General features: G+C 34.8%; 1 protein-coding gene across 50 annotated transcripts in view; it reads left to right on the top strand.

Annotated features, from left to right (window-relative positions):
- ADGRL2 (adhesion G protein-coupled receptor L2) overlaps positions 1–22,279 on the top strand; it is a 594,788-nt gene that overhangs the window by 508,180 nt on the left and 64,329 nt on the right. For all 50 annotated transcript variants that reach the window (XM_070592496.1, XM_070592478.1, XM_070592481.1 and 47 more), the window contains one exon: positions 3,272–3,485. In XM_070592496.1, the coding sequence (XP_070448597.1) occupies positions 3,272–3,485 (214 nt within the window). The remainder of the gene's footprint in view (positions 1–3,271; positions 3,486–22,279) is intronic.

Below are 22,279 nucleotides of genomic sequence, written 5' to 3'. Positions count from 1 at the left end.
TGAGACCCAGAATTACCCATTATTTGATGCCTTAGTTTCATTCTCTGTAAAAGTTGTATCATAATAATAACTACTCCATTATTTTTTTGTTGTTGATGATATTGGTGATAAAAGAAGGTGATCCATGTAAAGCATTTAACACAGTGCCAGAACATAATAATTGCTGTGTAAATGTTAGCTATCATAATAGCGCCTTTCATTTCTCTCTTCATGTTTGTTTTTTTATGGCTATATATATTTCAGGTTGGAAACACAGGGTTTAAACAAAGGAAAGTTTATAAACATGTAACTCGTCTGTCTTTGTGAGAAACACTAATGAACCTCAATAGTACCTAGAAAATAATAAATTGACAGAACTTAAATATTCTTTTTTGAGGACAGCACATAGTTTTCATTGACTATAAGTAGTTTATCTTTTTTTAATGCTTACTACTTTTATTTTCACTACCAAAGGAAATACATATTACAGAGGAAAACACATTGCAATTTATATTGTTTTAAACAAATGCTAGTGTTCAATTTAGTGATTTGGTTCAACAACATTTATTGGAATTATGTATCATATACCAGTCTAGGCACTAGAATTATAAGTAAGAACTCTATCATCACAGTCTAGCAGGGAAGATATATATTAAAAATGAATATGCCCAGTACCATGTAATAATAATAGGCACTTTAGTAGATATTATAAGTTCAATGGAAACAGAGGCGAGAGAGCAAGTAGGAAAGAGAACACTTACGGTTTAGAACAATGGACGTAGCAGTAAATAAAGCAATATTCGCTGTAAGAACTCATTCTGTTCCATGCAGTGAAAGTGTAACTACCATGATCCCTTTCTCCAGGAGAGTCTACATTGGAAATCTACTAAACTATTAAAGTGTGCTCATCTTTTTGTTTCCTTTTCCTTACTTTACTTTCTTGGATGACTATGACTAAGGTTTTAAAAATCCTCTTTCTGAATTACCAAAACAGCAAGACACTCAACTGTGCAGCTTACCAAATATCTTTCAAAAGCAGAGGAAAATTCACTTAGAATAACTAATCCTGCAGACTATCAACAGCAACAAAAATTAAAGGACTCAATTTAAAAACCACGGTGCTTCAAGTCAATTCTATATTTTTGACAAATAGTACAAATTGTGAATTATGGCTCCAAGCCAGTTTTCTAATAACACGTTCTAATATTCGTAATATCCTCTAATAATGTGATTTATTCTCTTTTATTAAGGAATTATAGTTGCAAATCATCTCTGCCTTTAAAATATGCTGTGCTCCAAAATCTTATTTGATGTCCCTTGTTTGAATTTCCGCTCAGCTTTTGCCCCAGAAATGGGTCAACTTCTGAAGTGCTAAGAAATAATTTCAATTAAAACAAATACAATAATACTAGTTTAAGCTGAATTATTTGTATGGGCAATACAGTATCAGAAAATGGAAGAAAGCAGTAGTATATGTAAAATTTATTTATGAATGTGTGGAAGTTTATAAGTGAACTTTTTGAAAGCTTGGTCTGTTTACTGTTTGCCTTGACATTGCCCAGCTCCATTTCAGTGTTCCTTCTTCATTGATGCACCTCTCTACATACTTTTAGTAATGTCTTAAGACCATAAACCTTCTTAGTGAAAACCTACTAAGGTTAGGACTTGCCACAATCACCTGAAGATTTCTTTGCTCCAGATTGTGTCCTTTTCTTCTCTCTTAATTCCCATTACACCTTTAGTTTTCTCACTTGAACTGAGAGTTCAACCAAATTTGAGAATTGCTGGTTTTCTAAATCATGCCAATGTAGAATCCAATCACTCTTTTGAAAGACTATTTGGATCTTAGAAAGAAGATGCTTGTTTATCTAGGTGACTTTCTAGTTCATTGAGTTAGTGAGCAGCCCTGTACAATAAAGTTCAAGAGAAGAGTTTTGGCATTAGATTGACCTGGACACAACCCAGCTCTTCAACTTGGAAGTTTGTATCTTGGAACAATTTACTTCTGAATGTCAGTTTTTTCTGTTAAAAAGGATGTAAGCAATAATTCATGTGAGGCAGAGTAGTTAAAAGGATAGAGGTAAGACAAAGTACTGAAATTATTGCTAGTCTTTTATAAGAGGAATGTGATAGATGGCAACAGGTTAGAGAACTGATCCAAATCGGAGGCAGTGGAGGAGAAGTTTTTGGTGTGCAGCTAACCCACAGGTAGCACACCACACAGCGAAGATGTGCTTCTCCCACCCACAGTTCTTCGTGGCTGTTCTTGGCTTTCTCTCTTTTTACCTTCGTTCTATGCTCTGCTGCTGCGTTATGGGACCCCTAGTTGAAAACTATGGGTAAAACTTATAATTCTAATCTTCTGTTCCATTCAGGAATCTTTTTCACAGCCCTCATGAACAGTGGTTATCTATACTCTTGTTTATTGCTTCGTACATAAATTGGTATAGCACTTCTAACTAAGCATTTTTATGTACATTATCTCATTTTAGAGTCACGCAGGTAGGAAAACTAACCTCACGGGTGTTTCGGCTCCATTTTGTAGATGACAAAACTGAATCTTAGTGAAATTTTGCCCTTTCTGGGTGTTTCATTGTGTCGAATTGGATTGGAGTAGTGCTGGCTCCTTTCAATGCCCATCTGCTGAATCCTTTCATTTGTTTCAGTTTTAAATAAAGTGTCTACAAATGGAAATAAGTTATGGTCCCCTAAGCATGTTACCGTCATAGTATCTAAGTTATTTCAGGGGAGAACTGCTAAGACAAAAGTATTTTTAAGATAAGACTACTAACTGCAATTAATATGTCTACATTAAATGAGAAGGAAAGGCCAAAAGTCTAGCAGAAAGTAGAGCAGAGCTTTTATTCCTTTGCATAAGTGAAAATTGTTCCTTGATTAGTTGATGCATTCTATAGTTGTGAAATTTGTCACTATTTATAAATCCTTTGGTTACATTTATCATTTTTCTTTGGATTTACTCACAAAGAGCCAGTTAGTTTCTGATTGTGACTAGATTGTATAGAAAATATTTTGTTAGAGTAATTTTAAATTGTCTTATAAGGATGAATAGTCCAGCTAAAGATATATTTTTAAAAATCTATTAAGGAATTCTTGACACATAGTTAAGAACCAAGGAATTATTTAATAAATGTATGAATTGAATGACTTAAAAATATACTTTCTATAACATCCCTTGAATATAGACGTGAACCGTATTACTTGAAGATGCATTATTAGAATAATAATACTTCATAAATGAGTTAATTTTAATTTTCTCTCTCTTTTTTTTAAGGTTTCAGCAGAGCAGCTTTACCATTTGGGTTAGTTAGACGAGAATTATCCTGTGAAGGTTATTCTATAGATCTTCGATGTCCAGGCAGTGATGTCATCATGATTGAGAGTGCTAACTATGGTCGGACAGATGACAAGATTTGTGATGCTGACCCATTTCAGATGGAAAATACAGACTGCTACCTCCCAGATGCCTTCAAAATTATGACTCAAAGGTAAATATTCTTGTGTTAATGTCCCATGTCAGCTACTACATCCGAATTGGTAAAATTATTATAATAATTTCTAAGTGGATGAGTATAGTCCATATCTCAGTCTATTTACTAGACTGAGTTAGGATTTTACCTATGAATGCTGATTTCTGCTTTGTAAGTTTTGAACAACATTTAAATCTCTGTATCATTTTTGTATAGATTGACATAGCAGAAGGAATATGTAATACATATCTTAAATTTTTATATATCATAAAATAGAATAATATTTCAAATGTAGTCTTTTTTTTTTGAGGGTTTCAAAATTTTGAAGTATTTTTGTAGTATTAAGAATGTTTAATTATCTGGGTCTTTGGCAATAATTGCTCTTTAATTTTTTAATTAATAAACATTTTTTACAGCAAAAATGAGCAGAAAGTAGAGAGTTATCATACCTCCATCCCCCCCCCCACACACAACCTCCCCAACTATGGACGTGCTGCACCACAGTGGTACATTTGTTACAATAGATAAATCCACGTTAACACATCATCACCCTAAGTCCATAGTTTACATTAGGGTTCACTCTTGGTGTTCTGCATTCTGTGGGTTTTGACAAATTTATGATATGTATACACCATTGTGGTATCTTAGAAGATAGTTTGACTGCCGTAAAAATCCTCTCTACTCCCCTCTTCGTTCCTTCCTCTGTCCTAACCCCTTGGAACCAGTGATCTTTTTATTGTCTTCATGGTTTTGCCTTTTCTAGAATGTCGTATAGTTGGACTAATGTAGTATGTAGCCTTTTCAGATTGGGCTTCTTTCACTTAGTAATATGCATTTAAGTTTTCTCCATGTCTTTTCATAGCTTAATAGATCATTTCTTTTTGGCGTTAAATAATATTCCATAGTCTGGATGTATCACAGTTTATGTCTCCATTCACCTACTGAAGGATATCTTGATTGCTTCCAAGTTTTGGCCATTATGAATAAAGCTGCTATAAACATCTGTTCAGGTTTTTATGTGGACATAAATTTTCAGTTCATTTGGGTAAATGCCAAGGAGTGTGATTGCTGGATCATATGCTAAGAGTGTGTTTAGTTTTGTAAGAAACTTACAAACTGTCTTCCAAAGTGACTGTATCATTTTGCATTCCCACCAGCAATGAATGAGAGTTCCTGGTGCTCCACACACTTATCAGCATTTGCTGTTGTCAGTGTTTAGATTTTTGCCTTTCTAATGGTTGTGTAGTGAGTGGTATCTCATTGTTGTTTTAATTTGATTTCCCAGCTACATATTATGTTGAACATCTTTTAGTATGCTTACTTGACATCTGTATATCTTCGTTGATGGTGTGTCTCTTTAGATCTTTTGCTCATTTTTTACTTGGGTTGTTTGTCTTCTTAATGTTTAGTTTTAAGAGTTCTTTATGTATTTTGGATAACACTCCTATATAGGGTATATCTTTTGCAAACATTTTCTCCCAGTCTGTGGCTGGTCTTCTCCTTCTGTTGATCTTTAGCTTTAAAAAAAAAACAAACAAAATAAAAACAATGAATTCAAGTTAAGAAAGCATATGGCATTTGCTCTCTCTCTCTCTCTCTCTGTAAGGTAACAGACCATTTGGTTAATTTTGTATTTTGAAAATGATGTGTTGGAAAGTGTGTTATAAACTTGAAAATATATAAATAATACCTCTTAACTGAACAATTGCCTTTCTGCATATAGACAGAATACAAAAAACTGCTGATAACTTGTATCGCCTTTCCTTTGTGTTAACACAGTACACCTAACTGACTCTTGGCATCTTTTTTTCTAAATTTTGGTACTCTTGACATCTTAATTAGAATTTTCTTATATATAAGATATTAAAATCGTAGTTAGTTTTGCTTGAACTAGTTCAGTAATACCAGCAATCCCTGTTAGACTCTCTGAAGGAACACTTAAGTATCATGGAGTTTGTTATAACATTATTGCTTTTATATTTTGTTTACTAGGAAAATCCCTCATCTTTCTATTTAAAGCCTTCACCCTCTCCTCCTGCCTCTTTTCCTCCTCTGAACACAATATTCTGTCTAGCTTTCTAGCTTATTTACTATTCTACCTTGAAATAGAATAGCAGATTTTCTAGACTGGTGTCTGGTCAGTGTAGGTGCAATGAAAACGTCGAAAGGTGATTAAAAGGCAATGAAGGAAAAAATAGAATTATTTTTAAAAAATCCGTGATATAAGAGTTTGGGTACAAGTTGCTGTAAAATCTCTAATTTCACAGAGAATATGTATTAGCATTATTTTTATTGACAGGACATTATAGTAAGTATTTTTTTTTTAATGTTGATACTGACTAAGATATTTTTAAGAAACCAGAGAACATATACATTACTTTGGAAGATTTCCCTCAAAATGTTTTTATTTTTAGTTCTTAAAGAGTAGTTACTAAAAATTTAGGGCAAAATCTCATTTGTGTAAATGGCGCTTGATACAGGGTTTTTTAATTTAAAATAAAAGTCCTATATGGACTATGTAGGGTTTGAAATCTGGCCTGTGAAACAAACCACAAAACATAACTTACCTTCTTTGGAAGAATGGATTCTGTGCTCCAGTAAAACTATGATAGAACATTTCCACATAGTATTTCAAAATTTGGGGACTGCCTGTTCTGGGAGTTAATAAAGGCAGCCACTAATAATCGACCATTTATCCATTCTTTACATGTTGATCTAACTTGTTCGCTGGTAGTGACATGAATGAGCATCTAGAAGTAGGCCAGAGACAAATAGGAAGTAAGGAGTTATTATGTACAATCTCCTGGTTTTACTAGACTGACAAGCGAAAAGCAGTGGGAGTTGGTACAAAGAGAGAGTCTGGAAGAGCTGGCCTTGAGGAATTGTACATTGTAGGTAACTTATCTTTGTTTGTGGGGTTATACATTTAAATACACAGTTGAATATCTAGCAAAATACATAAGTCTTATCAGACTTGTACGTATAAATATAAGTACATATTACAAGAAATGTATAAGATAAGATAGTAAGTTGTTTTCATGTTTCATTATGTTATAAAAGCAGGGCTGTGTTTTTGATAATAAAAGGAACTAGAGTCTTGGGGTATCTAAATTCTGTGAAAGCACACAGTGGTTCTCTGTTCCCTTGTTATCAAAATCTCCAAACAGTTTATGGTGTATTACCACACATAAGGGGTTAATTCCAAAACTGGCTGTAGAAATCCCATTTTTAAATTGGTGTATTGTACTGATGGTTTATAATTACATAATCAGCAACAATGACAATTTAAACATGAACATTTTATTGACAAGGAAGATAATGGACAAGGAAGATAATGTTAAGATGACTTAAAAATGAGTTTCATATTGGTAGCTTGTAACTTGCATTCTACATACATCAGGCTATAAACGTTTAAGGAAGTCTGCCCTATTTGACTTATATAGTTTCACATAACAAAAAATAGGTAGACAGTATTTTTGTAGCTGAATTATTACTGAATAATTATTGAGCATGCAGAGTACCTGTCTCTTTTTTATTTTAATTTAAAAATACTCTTTAAGTATTTACAAATAAAGTAAGAATTATTGTCACCAGACTCCTAATAATTTGGCAAATTTTTCCATTTATAATTATCAAAAAATGTGATATTTAGCAATGTAGAAAAGAGAAAGTTTTTTCTTGAATATAGAAAATTTCCCTTTGGAAAGCTCAAATAAGAGTAATGGAATTTTTCTATTAAATGTGGAAGTTCCCCTTTTCTACATATAATGATAGAGATAGGTGCAGAAATTTCAGTACAATTAAAATATGTTTGTATTATAATTCATTGCTTTTTCACCCCCTCTCTGACTTTGATCACTTCCACATTTGAGAGTCAAGTAAATAAATACCCTAGTAGCTCTGACCATGGTGGTGGTAAAAGGATTAATAGTTGTTATTCATTGTCCATTTTCTATTTCCTGCTCATTTAAAAGTGTGAAACCAAGGCTGTATTATAATAATAGTACACTTGTCTTGTAAATACACCAAATGGCTCATCCCAAAAAGTGAGAAATGAAATTCTTCCCTAAAATGATATGTTTTTTAATATTTTATAAAATAATCACTGTTAGAGATAATTTTTTTCAGCGCTCTTTGAAGGTAATTGTAGTGGAGTAACTTAAAAAAATATGAAACGGTTGTAACACTTTAAATTCATTAAAGCAAAAAGAAAAACAACACCCTACTACTACTTTGAGGTGTTTGATGAATATGTAAATTAGGATTTTGCTGACAGTATTGGTTCTTTGCAGCACTTGGGTGCAATCTAGTTAACGTCTTATAGTGATGTGCCAAATTGTACCTGAGATCCTCTCCCAGTCTTGTTTATAATTGTCCCTTTGTTTGAGAAAGGATGAGAACCTGCCCTTTCTAATCCAGGTAGTTTCCTGCCTTAGACTATGCTTTATAATATGTCCTTAAGGTTTTAGCGTTTGGTCTAGAGATCTGAAAGTAAATATTGACTGTTTTTCTTTTCAGTATTAAATGTGAGGTTAGTGTACATGGGTAGGTTCAGTTTTACAGTCTTTACTCACAGTGTCAGATATCTATCACTGTACCCCTGTCAATACAAACAGGTTCTAGAAGTACTGTGTACTCCTCCGGAGACTATACTAAGAATACATGCCTCAGTTTTCCCCTGTATTAGGAAGGGTATATTTTGTGTAATTGATTCAGAGATAGGCTGGGGGTATTTTTGTATTAAAATTGGCCAAGGAAAGTAAAGTAGTGCCCTAGACTTAGAGAACGACCCTGGCTCCTTTAAAGCTTTTACCCCAACTTTTAAGCCCACATATAGAGAGCAGCTGGCTAAAACATCATAGCATAACTACATTAGGTTTCTTAGTACATACAATTCAGTGTATTTTTGGTTGTTATACTACCCATGTAAGCTCCTTTAGATTTATTTGGGATTAGGGTAGCATATTTATAAATTTTTCAGCAATCAGTTGTTTATACAGGTTTGGCACTCGCAAGAGTGGCAAAAGAACATACGGAGGAAGCATACAGAAGCATATAGTTGATAGTTACAGGTGAATAGATGATATTACCCACCGAGGTGATTAGTTTGAGCACGTGAAAGCTCTATAGAACACACCTGCATTTAGGGGCAGAGGTAAAGTTGCTATCAGGGAAACCAGAAGAGGCACTGGAGATAATGTCTCATAAGCCAGTAGTAAAGTATAAAAGACAGACTTTTGTTTTTTTGCTTTATTTTTATTTATTTATTTATTTATTTATTTATTTTTGAGGAAGATTAGCCCTGACCTAACCTCTACTGCCAATCCTCCTCTTTTTGCTGAGGAAGACTGGCCCTGCGCTAACATCTGTGCCCCATCTTCCTCCAGTTTATATGTGGGATGCCTGCCACAGCATGGCTTGCCAAGTGGTGCCACCATGTCCGCACCCGGGATCCAAACCAGTGGACCCTGGGCCGCCGAAGCAGAACGTGCACACTTAACCGCTAAGCCACTGGGCTGGCCCCAACACAGATTTTTTTTTTCCCCTTTTTTGATGTTGAAGATCTTTATTCTGTTTAGACAGCTCAAATAAAAGAGCATGTTAGGATTTTCAAGATAGGGTTTCAGGATAGAAATCAAGAAAATAGCATTCAGCCTTGCATAGACCAGAAGAATTAGGTAGTACCCTAGTCACGTGGAACCAGACAGTGACTAAATTACCAGATCTAGATTTATAAAGTAGGGGTGTAGTTAGGGGATTTTTCTCTTAGGGAGCAAAAAAATCCAGCTTCTAGAACTTGCATATAATTTAATTAAATTAAGCTAAGTAAGTGTCAAAGTTTATTTCAGAGCTTAGATCTTTTCCAGAAAGGTTGGGATGATGGAAGTAAGCTCACGTATGTAGGAAACAGGTTAATCTATTCCCATCCTATACTCCATTCCATAACTTTTCTAGCCTTGAATTTCTTTTTCTAAAGCTATCAATGTCCCAACCTGTTATCGCCAAGTACAATAATTACATTTTATTTAACAGTGCTAACCCAACAGCAGCTCAGATGGTGACAATTGCTTGTGTGCATGAGGATTTTAAGAAATGTGTTATTGTATACGTATGTGCATTACTTTTTCTGTTCCATGGTTCTTTACGTTACAGTAGCTGCAGATTGAGACTGGAAAATTTAGTGCATCCTCCCAGCATGCAGTTAGAAGTAAGGCTACATGGAAAGGACCATGCGTGCCTTGGTCTGGAATAAGCAGAAAGATCTTTCCCTTGGCCTTTCCACCTCTCATTTTTGCTACCAGTCAAGGCACATAACTGGGGAGCCTTGGGGGTAGGGGCGGGGTGTAGGGGGGGTGACGACGACATAGGCCATTGCTTCTATTTTAAGAGAGTTATTGAATAACAGATTGTTAGAGCTGCTGGGGAACTTGGGACTCATTGTGTTCTAACTTCCTTCATTACATCGGGGAATCAACTGTCATTGCAGTCCGTGTGCTTTGTCCACACTGCGGCATGGATATTCTTCTCACTTATTTTTAAAATATCCTTTGGGACGAGTGGCAACATGGTATCCTTCTTTTTACTTAGCAGTGCGAACCTTTAGAAAGGTTCAATTATTTGCCACAGGGGCTGAAACTTCAAAGCATCTATACCTAGAACCTCATACCTTAGTGGCATGAAAATTTATTCTTGAGCAATAATTAATAATTATTCTTAAATAATTCTGTTATCTAGGTTTTTAAAATATATTTCTGTTATTTTGAAGTATACTAATAGATGCTAGGCATGTGTAAAATATTTAAAGAAAGATACTTAATCACACACGCACAAAACCTTCCTACGAGAACTGATGAATATTGGAAGCTTCTCAGAATTTGACCAAGAAAATCCATTAAAATGCAATCACAGTTCTGCCAGCGTTCTCTGGCAGACTTCATGATTATAGATTTCAGTGTGGATATACTCTCCTTGACATACAACCCTCTCAACTTTGATATTGATCATTCGGTCTTCATAAAGAAGCTTTGTATCCAAGTCAGAGCTCTATGAAACAGTTTTTTATTTAATTGTTTCCTGATCTCTCTTTATAGGTGACAGTAAACTTCAAACCTATCTTTCTAGGAAGTTCACATCCATTCCTTGTTAATGGCAGTGTTTTAGAGGGAAAAAATTAGCCCAATCTGCCTTTTCACCTAACTGGATGTTTCCTAATATTTTGGGGTTGGTACGTTTTCCTTTTGCATTATTCTGGATACTGACTGCTCAGGGATGCTTCTCTTTTGTGTAGTCTGTTTATTCAGTGTCCCTATTCCTTCTCATAGGACCTAAGCCTACCATTTCTGAAAAAACTGCATTCTTAGCTTTATGCTGTTTATCTATCCCCAGTGTTTTTCTCTGCCTGTGGTGTCAGATTTATCAACCATTTGTCCATCAAGATGAAATGTATCTGGGGAAAAATAAATAACTCAGGTGCCGCTAACTCATCATCTCTGTGCCACGTACTTAGGTTATTTTCTGCTAGGTGATGAGTTTCCACTGATTTTTCTCACTCTCACCTGAGTTGTTCTAAGACAATTAACTGGAACTATAAGCACCTCTCTTTGGCCAAGGATTGGGAGGTGACTAGTATAGACTCTTGCACCTTAGTACAGTAATAAATAACCATTAAAACTCTAATTGGTATATCTAATTGGACACATACTTTGCATGTCACTTGCTGATGGGCATTTAAACCATAGCACTCATTATAGGAAGGGAAGACTGTTGGCATCAATAAACATGAAACATATTAAACATTCACATTTAGTGTACAAGAAAGGCTAATCAATTATAAAATGGCTTAGAAGACAAGTAATCTCAATATCCCTTATGACCTGCTTTTCAAATGTAGGAGAAAGAAACAATGGCACATCAAAGGTTCTACCCTACAGGATGCTGTTTCTCCTTTTAAAATTAAAATTAGTAAAACAAGTTTACTAGATAATGCAGACTGGAAGTACAAGTGTGAATTGCGGGGCTTCACTGGTACTTCTGGTTAACAAATATAATGCCTTTTATATTATGTCCATTGATCGGGGAAGCCAGGACCGTTTTCCCTAAGGACACTACGTTGTGATCGTCCGTATTTCTTAAGGATTGTTTAGTGAAATCAGGAGGCTTGAATAAAAGTTTGAATTAGATTTTATTTTTGGACAGCTACTGGTCAGATGAGGGAAAGGGAAGTTAAAGTTTTGAAAAGCAAAGGCATATCTCATTTCAAGTCTGGTGATTTTTCTTCAGTTTTTATTTTTAGCAGTTGTCTTTATTTTTGAAATCACAGTGGAGAGGTGAAGAAATAAAATAAAAGCAAATGTGAACATTCATTTGACATACAAATTTCAATATTATCGTAATAATCTTTTCATAGTGCTTTTCAGCCTTAGATATTGTTTATTCCAGCTTTCTCATTTGAAAGATGAATGTTACGAATGAGATGCCAATGGTATTTCAATATTAGGTATATTGTCATATACCTTGCAGTTTTTTACTCACTTAGAACATTCTCTGCTATGCACTAAAATATTGATTTCTTTGTAGAGAGTAAATTTAAACGAATTAATTATGTTAATTAACAGAAACTAAGTCTAATTCAGTGTTATATTACTAAAATGTATCAGACAATCAAGTGTTTGATAACTAAATGAAGGCACACCAGCTCTGCTTATGTAAGACGAGTTTCAAATGCTCATTTGAGTACTTTGTTTTGTACCTAAGTATGATTTCTTTGTAGTGTGCATCTGCTTTCTCATGTCATATTACTAGTGTCAGTGTATAAAAATGGCTTACAAGCATCCTTTAAAAAAGTTTATAATTTGAACAAATAAAAATAGGTGTTTAATTCCAGTTGTAGAGAATAGAAATGAAATTTTATTTTAGAGTTTCAAATCAAGATATAGTCACTATTTTTCCTTTGGATTTGGCTTTTTCTTCTGTTTTTTTCCCCCTCACCAAAAACTCATGGCCAAATGCTACTGAAATGTAATATAATGCATATTTTCTACCAATATAAAAAATGAAGAACAAATTAGGAATTGTAACTTCTCTTAATAATTTGAAATGATTTTTCATATGCAGTACAACTTTATATTGGCATGTTTATTACCAAGAAATGAAAACACGTATTCATAGAAGCTTTAGAATGATTTCACTGTCTGAAAATAAGCTATTTATTATTTAATAAATTGTATTATGTAATAAATAATAACAAAATATAATTTTGAGTAAAGTTGAGACATTTCCATTTTAATTATCCTTTTTATTTTATTGAGATTTCTAAGTAAGTAAAAAAAATTCCTATTTGTTATTTGGTAGAGAAAATATCGTTACTTGTTGGTTTACTCCTTATGCTTATTTTATTTTCTTACTAGCCATTTAGGAGCTCTGCTTTGCCACATCAAAAGCAGGATAAGAATTGTGAGTCAGGATCATTCATAATATAGTCTATTGACTAACTTTATTAAGTGAAGAGAGAAGAAGATTTGGTATTAAATTATTTAAAAACAGCTTAAACTGTCATTGATTATGGCTCTATTAATTTTTCCATATATCACGTAATGAAAGGGCACACCTAGACCATGTTAGCAACAATAGCAATAACAAGAAAACACCAGTATCGATACTCTACTTCGTATATTACCTAAGGAAAATTATTATGGTTTTCAGGTTTCTGTTAGCATCTTAGCTGTCATGCAGATCTTAAAGAGCTCCTCTTTTTACTTTTCTGTGTATTTTCTTTAAATATCTTATAGCAGTTTAGTTAGTTTTTAGTGCTGTTTGCTATTCTACAGTTAGATTTAGAGCTAACATCTCTCAGATGTTTCTAGGAAAAACTTGGTTTTGAAGAAATACAAAGAAGTGAGCGATTCTGTAATCCTAATATTTGTTTATTTCCCATCAATCAGTCAAGTGTATTGTGTAACTAATACGTGTGGCAGTTCTCCAAGTATTTTTTCACATGTCATATGCAACCAGTAAAGACATGGATTTAGAACTTGCCTCAGCACACTCGCGTGGCCTTGAAGAGAATGTCTGCAATGAGAGTCACTCTGTATGACTTGTCTTGGAGTTGTAGCAGTGGTCTTTCTGTTGGTTTTTTCAGACCACAGATCTGTCATTGTCATGGAACTCCTCTGTGATTTGTGAAAATACTCTGTTCCTGAAGGTGGATTTACCATGATGCTAACGAAGCTTCACCATCGGAGCCTTTACTTGCCCAGGCCTCTTCCAAAGCACTGTTAGGACCCCCAGCTCCGTGCTTACAGGGTCCTGTGTCTTTGTAAAATTTGCTGAAGTGTGATGTTTAAAAATGTTCTGAGGTTTTGGTTTCATTCTGTGACTTCTTCTCTGTTACACTTCCCCTCATTTATGGTCGCTTAGGAGTAGCCAAGGGCATTTTGGGATTCTATTAAGTGGAGTTTCGGGTGGTGATAAATTCACTTTGGGGTCAGTGGGGTATTTTTATGTGGTTCACAGACACTCGCGTACACTTTAGTTATTTCTAGCTATTCTGCTGAAGAAATGGCCTCAGAAATACTTCTATTACTCATTATCCTGCCTTACTGATCGTGACATAAATCTCCAAGGCCAGATGTCATATTACAATTTGAATATGTCCTATGGCACTTGAAATATGTGGCAAGAGGAAGAGAAATAATGTTAGAAATGTATGGAGCCAGAAGCTAGTCTGTGAGAAATTCTTTCATTATTAAGTGTGTAAAATAGTAAGCGTGGGATTTGGTTCTCATAGATAACTGTCAAAACAGAAGTTCTCTCCTGTATGTTCTTGGTGGACTACCTATATAGAGAACACATCCAGTGTAGTATTTACAATTACGAATGCACCATACTGTTACCCTCTTTAAATGAATGTCATATAAAATAGAATTTATCGGAATACCTGTGTTTGTGGGGCACAGGCTATAGCAGTTCAACAAACATGAGCACCTATGACACTGTAGGTGCATGCTTTATGTGACCCAACCATCAATAGAAAAAATTTTCATCAGCTGTTTTAGAGGAAAAGCAAAATTATAGAAAGTGACATGAAATTGTTATATGAAGAGACAGTCTTAAGATAAGTGGTGATAAAATTGTTAAGGAAAGTATTATAAAGGAATGCCAGGCAGTTAATTTATTACAATGTTATTTCAGTTTTCTGGGTTTTGTTGCTTGTGATACTTGTTGGCTTTAGAAGATGTGTAGTGATTTCTTTTTTTTCATGAGTAACTACTTTGGTACCTGATTTTCTACTTGTAATTTTTCTATTTTTTTCCTTAAAGTGGTAGCCTTAAATTTTACAAGCTTTAGACCTCACAAAACTAAAGTCCACTCTTAGCCATTTTTATTTATAATGTGATGGTTTCGAGAAATTGGCAGTGCTCCCCTGAACATTCATAGGCTGATGTGTGCTTTTCAGGAGATGTCATTGTATCTTTTGGATTTTATTTCATTGTGTGTCCTTTGCATTCTAAAGATTTAGGATTTGGGAGAAGAAAGAGTGAATTAAAAATTTCACAAATCAATTTATTAAGGGGTATTAAGTAAGTATATAAGATAACAAAAAATTCCTTTTCACAGTTTATGTTAAATAAATGCTTGGTTTAAAACATTCCTATTATGATGTAACTAAACTCAAGGCGTTCTAATCTAAATGAGGTTTAAACACATTTCTTTGGCCTTTGCTTATGCACGTTCCTCCGGCTCTCTCCATTCCTAATTTTTGGAAGTTTCCTTCATCCTCTCCCCACTCCTATTACAGCCTTCATGTGGAGAAAAATATTATTTTTAAGTTACTTTTCTTTAGTTAATGATTTCCGTGGGTTTCTGTAAGATCTGTAATCAAAAGGTCCTTTAGTAAATCAAAGCTTTTTTTTCTTATTATTGCTCTGGAAACTTGCCAAAACAATACAGCCAGAGGAGGCAAGAGAATGTATGATGATTTTTCTAGGGCTTTTTATAATTTGGTAATTTTTTTCCATACATTGAATTATCTTATGACCCAGTCCTAAGACGTTTATATTGTTAATTCGTAGAATTCTGTGTATATAATTTAAAAGAATGTTTATAAGTCACTTTGGAAATCTAATTGTGAGTTATGTGAATAAGACTATACCTTTAAAAATGTACATGGACAGGTATGTTATCTATAGAGAGATAGATAATGGTCATTACAAATATATTATCTGATGAGTTGATTTAGGCCCTTTATATGTACATTGCCATTTATTTCAGCCTTTGACGAGTAGACCTTTATTAAGCTGTGATGATTACTGAATATGAAATGTAACCAAGATTATTTTTTATTCAAATATAATTTAAATATTCATCAAAGAGAAGTTATGCTTGAGACTGACAGAGACTATTAACATCAAAAAATATAATTAACTGCATTGGGTATCATGAAGCAAAGTTAGCCAAATAGCCGAGAGGTCTAATTGCTGTAGAGTTTGAGAAGCAATGGTTTTATTTTATGCCGGAGCTGTGGAATTAATGGTAATGCGGTTTCCTATGTGGGCCAATTAAAAGCTGCCTGTTAAGGTTCATTGCTCTATAGGAGACCCATTGAATATCGCTTAGTAAACAGGATTGACATGTCAGTGTGTACAAGAAGATAAAATACAATAAAAATCATGAAAAGAAGAACTAGTATTAAAAGAACTGGTTTTGAAAACAGTTCCTTAGCCCCTTTACAGTTCCACTGTTGCAGTGGACGTCGTTGGATGCCCTCCAGATCCCCCGGCAGGATCAGACACTCTTTCCCCCAGCTGCCAAGGGAGTTGCCTGCTGGTGGGCTCACCCGTGTGGCTGCCCAGGAACTGCCGGGGGGCTGAAGGCATCTTAAACCCTTCTCCCCGAGGCAGCCCTCACTGAATGCCACAGTAAAAAGGTTTGGCCTCCTCATCCTTTGCTTCATTTTGAAACATCTCTGGAGGGCTCTCCCATCTCCAGAACTCCCTTCCTGAGGCATTTGCTGGGCCTTTGTTGCCACTGCGTTGCACTCCTCGCTCTCCCCAGCCCTGCGTCCCTCCTGGCTTCACCCCTAGTTCCAAGAGCACTGTAAGCCTCTCACAGATCTCTGCCTAAAGTTCCAGTCCCCATGTTTCCCCGCCGAAGGCAGGCGCTAATATTAAATATAAAAACAAGTCCTGTCTGGTATTGGTTACAGACATTAGAGGAATCTGGCAATTAAAAACAAAGTGTTAAAGCAAAAAAAAGAATCGACCAATTCAGATCTGAAAATGGCATTTTACATTTGAAAGTTTATCTTTGTCGTGTGGTCTTTTTTCTTTAATAAAGGTAGTATTCTGACCTTTGTGATGCTATTACACTTTTTAGCTGAATACAAAATGAAAGCATTCCTGATTGAACCCAAAAGATTTTGCTTTGCCCAGGCTGTAGAGATTCAAAAGTGGGCAGGCGTTCTAATGGCATTTTGACATTAATGAGGTTGCTGAAATGGAAAAGTTGAAGGGTCAACGATAAGAGCAGTAGTAAGATCTTCTACTGTTTCTTTCTCTTATTAGTGACATATCAAATATATTTAATAAATTGACCATGATTCCTAACGTAAAGTATGGAATGTTATGTGTGAGTGTACTACTTTAAGTATTAGAATACTTTTTGCAAATAACCGTAATTCTAAAACTCTCTAGCTATAAAATATGCAACTTCGGATGTGTGTAATTCAGATGTCGTATTTAGCTGTAACTTTCATAAGACATAAAAATCTTAAAATAGCTTAATAGATTTTAATGTGTATAATATAAGAAGACATACATTGTCTCTTTAATCTGCAGTGATAACGATGTTTTCCTAGTCATTTATTATTTAATATGCTTACCCCGTTTATATCTGTGGCCTCAGCGTGCATGTTAGCTTTCAGAAGAGTGATCTTGCTGCTTCACAGCACACAACCCTGTCCTCTCAAGCCTGTACATGGTGTTAGCCGTATTTAAAGCTCTTGAGTCTAGCATTTTATAGGTCACGATGAACTGAGCCTTTCAGACAAGTTACTGCTATGGAGCTCATTCGGGCTCGGAGTATAATATGGAATGGAAGCCTTCTGCCTTCATTGTAGTTTTTAAAAACTAATACAAACCTTGTAAATCAGAAAAGTTTTAATTTGGTGTATATCCTATGGTTATGGAACTATGCGTGACTTCTGAAAATTGTATCTTTATCTTTCATTCATTGATTTGTGCTACGAAATAATTACTAAGTTATCTGATGTCCAAGCTACTGTGCCAAACGTTGTAAAGGTATTTATGAACAACTGGTGAGAATATATATTTTCAAGTCTACAGACTGATGTTTCTGGAGTTAATAAATTTTAGAATCAGGCACATCATTAATGTAGCGCACGTGGTTCAGAGATTCTCAAAACAGGTACTAATCCCTCAAAGATATTGTAATCTGGTGAAGAAGATGAGATATGTACAGAAATAACTATGATCCCACATCTCTCCAATAGCACAATAAACCTCTGAAAGCTGATGGGAAGGGAAAGTGATGAGTAATGGCCTGGGGTGGAAACCTGTGCTCTCTGCTGAGGGAATACGGAGTAGACCTATGAAGGGAGTTCTTCAACTTCTCTCCTTACCTTTCCAAGCTTTCTGTACCACGCAGCGTCACCTCAACTTTCTTCTTCCTTTTGGGCACTGTGAATTCTCTTGTGCCTAAGCTAAGGGGGAAGGGATCTTTCAAAGGTTGTCTTCTTCATATTACTCAAAATTATGGAATAGTTCTATAAAATAGTGTATTTAAAAAAATTTTTAACTCTGTGATGTTGATATGGAAAATAACACTAGAGTTTTAGACCCTTCATATTAACTCTGAAACAATGAGTTCACTCTTTGTGTAATTTCATATCCATTTGTTCATTTTCTTCTGCATAGATATTGTTTGCATATGGTGTATCTAGGGTATTACCATGCTTTCAAAATTGTAGGTATTTCTACACCTAGGATATAGCAGCAGATAATGTCTTACATCACTGTTTCTAGTACCAGAATCACAGGTGGATAGAAAATTATCATTTCCTTCCATCTTTCCTTCTTTCATTCCTTTCTTTCATGCTTCCTCGCTTCCTCCTTCCCTCCCTCCCTTCTGTCTTCCTGCCTTCCTTCCTCCCTATCCATGTATCTATGTAGCTATCATCTGTCTGTCTGTTTTTAGGTAATTTCTTGCCTTTGTGACTGAGATGCAGCAAGCGGACACTTCCCTTGATCTGTGCTTTTAAAAAAAAGAGCACTTTGGGTAATAAGCTGTAGACTGAATGCTTATGCGTAGGTGTTCAGTTATCGAGAATGCCATCAGCAATGCCTTGTTGCTTTCTTATCAGCTGCTTCCTGCTGTCAGCTTGGCACTTATTTCAATAGAAAAGGATTTGCATCAAATGTAATGCCTTATTATATACAGCTAACATGGGGTTTTTAATTGTGCAAACACATGAGACTCCTGCAGTGATAGTCAATTTGATAAAAGGATTAGATTATGAATATTTTGTCATGATTAAAGATTAGTTCTGATTTATCAGAAATAAGCCAGTGAAATTTGCCATGTATATATCAGTCAGGTGAGACTCTATTAATTTTGAGAGCGTATGAACCACCAAGTAGCCACCTCTCTATAAGTCTCTGATGAATTTGATTATTTATATTCAGATTATGGGCATTAGGATTGTTTTTAGCCTTCCACACCTGCTCTACTGCTAAGAATATGCCAAGAGTCAGTGGTTTCAGCTTTTTGCCTTTATTGTTTTTCATCTCTCGTCTTACAGAATAGATAGGTAAATATCTATACAAAATTCTACAGTTTTTCTTAAGGAAATGACAGCTAGTATGTATCAACAGGACATTTTGAGTTGTTCCTTCGAATAAAACCCCCCCATAAAATACAGAAAAGTAAGAATTCCAGTTCAGAAAATATGTATTGAGTATTTTTTGCCATAAACAGGGCTAGGCATTCTAGTGGATTTGCAGAAAGCCTAACAACACCTAGCTGGAGAGATAAGAGTAGGCCTAGAAACAGCTCAAAACATCGTGTGATCTGATACAGTAAAGAGCCCAGCATTCGTTGGGGTGTTTGGAAAAGAATATAAACAGAAACGTAAGATTTTAGAGCTTAATTCTAAACATGGCAGATACTTGGTGAGAAAATATAGAAGAGATGCCACATAGCAGAATATGGTTAATTGCCAGATTAATTATATAGACAGTTACTGCCGTAGGGGAAGGAGAGAAAGATCACTCAGGTTTGAGTAATCAGGGAAGAATTTAATACCTTTGGCCCATGTAGTTTATGAGTTGGTTTTCTCCATCCCCCTCCTTAGCTGATGCTTCCTGCAGAGGGTCCCCCTCCCTTACTTCCTGGTACATAACACCGAGATGCCGGGTGCTCCTCCTAGGCTTGTGCGGAGGGCACCACTATGAGTTGGAAAACAGCACTTCCTCAGACTGGTAGCCTAGTGTCCTAACCTCTGATAATGTTCTATCCCAGAGACTTAAGGTCCTTCAGATGGGTCTTCGTGTTAAGGAAGAAATAGCTTAAGAAGCGTGTGTAGACAGTAATTTCTGTGAGAATTAAGTTCTGATGCTGCATTCTAGATTAGAAAGAACAACATAAGAAAATATAGGTAATGGTTTTTATGGGGCACAAGGTTAAAATTTAGAAACAGGTTCATGACTTTCAGAATAATTGCATAGTACTTTGTTTTCAGAATGAGAATTTTCACTTTGTTGACCCTTTGGAGAAATATTAATTCTACGCGTTTCTCTGTCCTCTGACATTAATTTGTTAACTCAATTGGTATTATTAAGATATTGCTCACTCATATTTTTGCATCCCCTTTTACACAATATGTCACATATTTTACTATCAGAATATTTTATGTTACATGAGGAACATAAATTCCTTTGAAATAAAAGTAATAAGAAAAGTGTATTACCTGAAAAGTAAGTTTGATGACGAGATAATAGTACAAAAATTGTGAAAAATTTTAGTAGCAAAAGAATTCACCTTGGGTAAAGAGCAGCAGTGCTTTCTTGCCTCTTGATGGAAAAAAAGGCACTTGTAGAATGTAGTTATTTTAATAAAAAGTGAAAAAATTTTCCTGAATTGATTATATACTTTAACAAAAAAGTAGTACTTTGTCTTAAATTTTGCATAGATGGAAAATTTTAAAAACCCACACTACCAAAAGTCTTCTGATTTTATTTCTATGCTTTCAGTTTGATTTGTACAGGAATTTCTGTGGACATTTATTTCTGTGCTGTAATCACAGTGAGGTCTGTAAAAGCGGACGTTATATTAGCTTTCAATTAGATTAGAAATTAGTTTCTTTCATATGCATAGATTTTTAATACTAACTAAATGACACCCCATCAAACATCTTGGGAGGCAGAAAAAATATTTATGGCATAGTTTTTTTGTTTATTAAAACCATATCCAAACCTAGGGAGTAATCTTTAAGGTGAATTTAACATAGCAACAACAAAAATCTAGTTCACTCAATTTTGCCCTCCAAAACTCCTTTTAGTTGCAGGTTCTTTTGCATTATTTCAAACTCTAATCCTCAGAGCGGGTAATTAACGGACCAGAAAAGCCATTTGTGGAAAAGAAGAGCCATAAGGGTGAAAATATTTCTTCACAGAATGATCTTTAAGAAGTAAATAATTACAAAAGGAAACGGGTTGGGATGACCAATCTAAATCTGAGGATAATTGGAAGGAATAGAATATGAAAATCGAAATGCTTGGCATGTACAACAATTCTCATATCATAGCAAGACTAATTAAATATTTAGAAACCAAAAATCCCCTCACAATTTGAAGAAAAATAACCCACAACAAAAGGGTCTGTAACTTTGCAGATAATTAGCAAGGGTTATAGGAAGGAAAAACATCACAGATTGGCTCCGAGGCTCTGCAAGGTCATGTCTTATTACACTGTGTCTTTTATATGGTCTGGTAACAAGTTTCTTGCTAATTTAATCTAACTAGGGCATCCCATAGCGATTTCCCATTTCCCTTGTTAAAAATGTGATCGTTTCTGCAAGTGCAAACTGTAGTCGGTTAACATTTTTATAAATAATTGCTCCTAATTGATACAGGTCATAATAATTTTTTGAATTATTAAAAGGAGAGGTCTTAAATTTGGACACAGAAGCGATATTTTTAAAATATTTCAAAATTTTATAGTTTTTATCTCCACTTAAATTATCTTGTTCCTTTCATTAAGTAGTTAGACCTGATGACCCTGTGAATGAAATTTTGTCTCAGTGGCATGCTTTGTAAATAAATACTTCTTATTTTGCTAATAAAAGCAAGTACATTTATGTTGAATGTGCATTTCTGCAAACAAGAGATTTTGTACTGGATTAATAAGGCTCTGAGTGAGTCAAGCCTAATTTGCATTAAACTGACCCCAAGGTCTAGTAAAAACTGCAAGGAATTTCAAAGGTTTCTAAAACATAGGAAGTTGTTTTTAGCAAATCGGCGTTGCCATTTCAAAATGCTTATCTTAGTTATTAATGCGAATTTTTGAGAAAATTTTTTAGGTTTCTTAGATACAAATTTAACTATAAATATTAAATATTTAATATAAATATTAAGGCATGCATACATTGTGACTATAATTTCTGACTTAATATGTTACTCAAACTGGTTATGGAAGATAACCACTTTGGTGTTATTTCTGTTTTCAACATGGTGAAAAGTAGAATGACAGCTTTCTGGACATGAAGAAACAGGACTTTTATGTGAAGCTTTTGTTGA

The sequence above is a fragment of the Equus przewalskii genome, chromosome 24 (assembly GCF_037783145.1).
Source record: "Equus przewalskii isolate Varuska chromosome 24, EquPr2, whole genome shotgun sequence".
Classification (NCBI taxonomy): Eukaryota; Metazoa; Chordata; class Mammalia; order Perissodactyla; family Equidae; genus Equus; species Equus przewalskii.
Note: the sequence above shows the minus strand (reverse complement) of the source record. Positions and strands in the feature narration are given on the sequence as shown.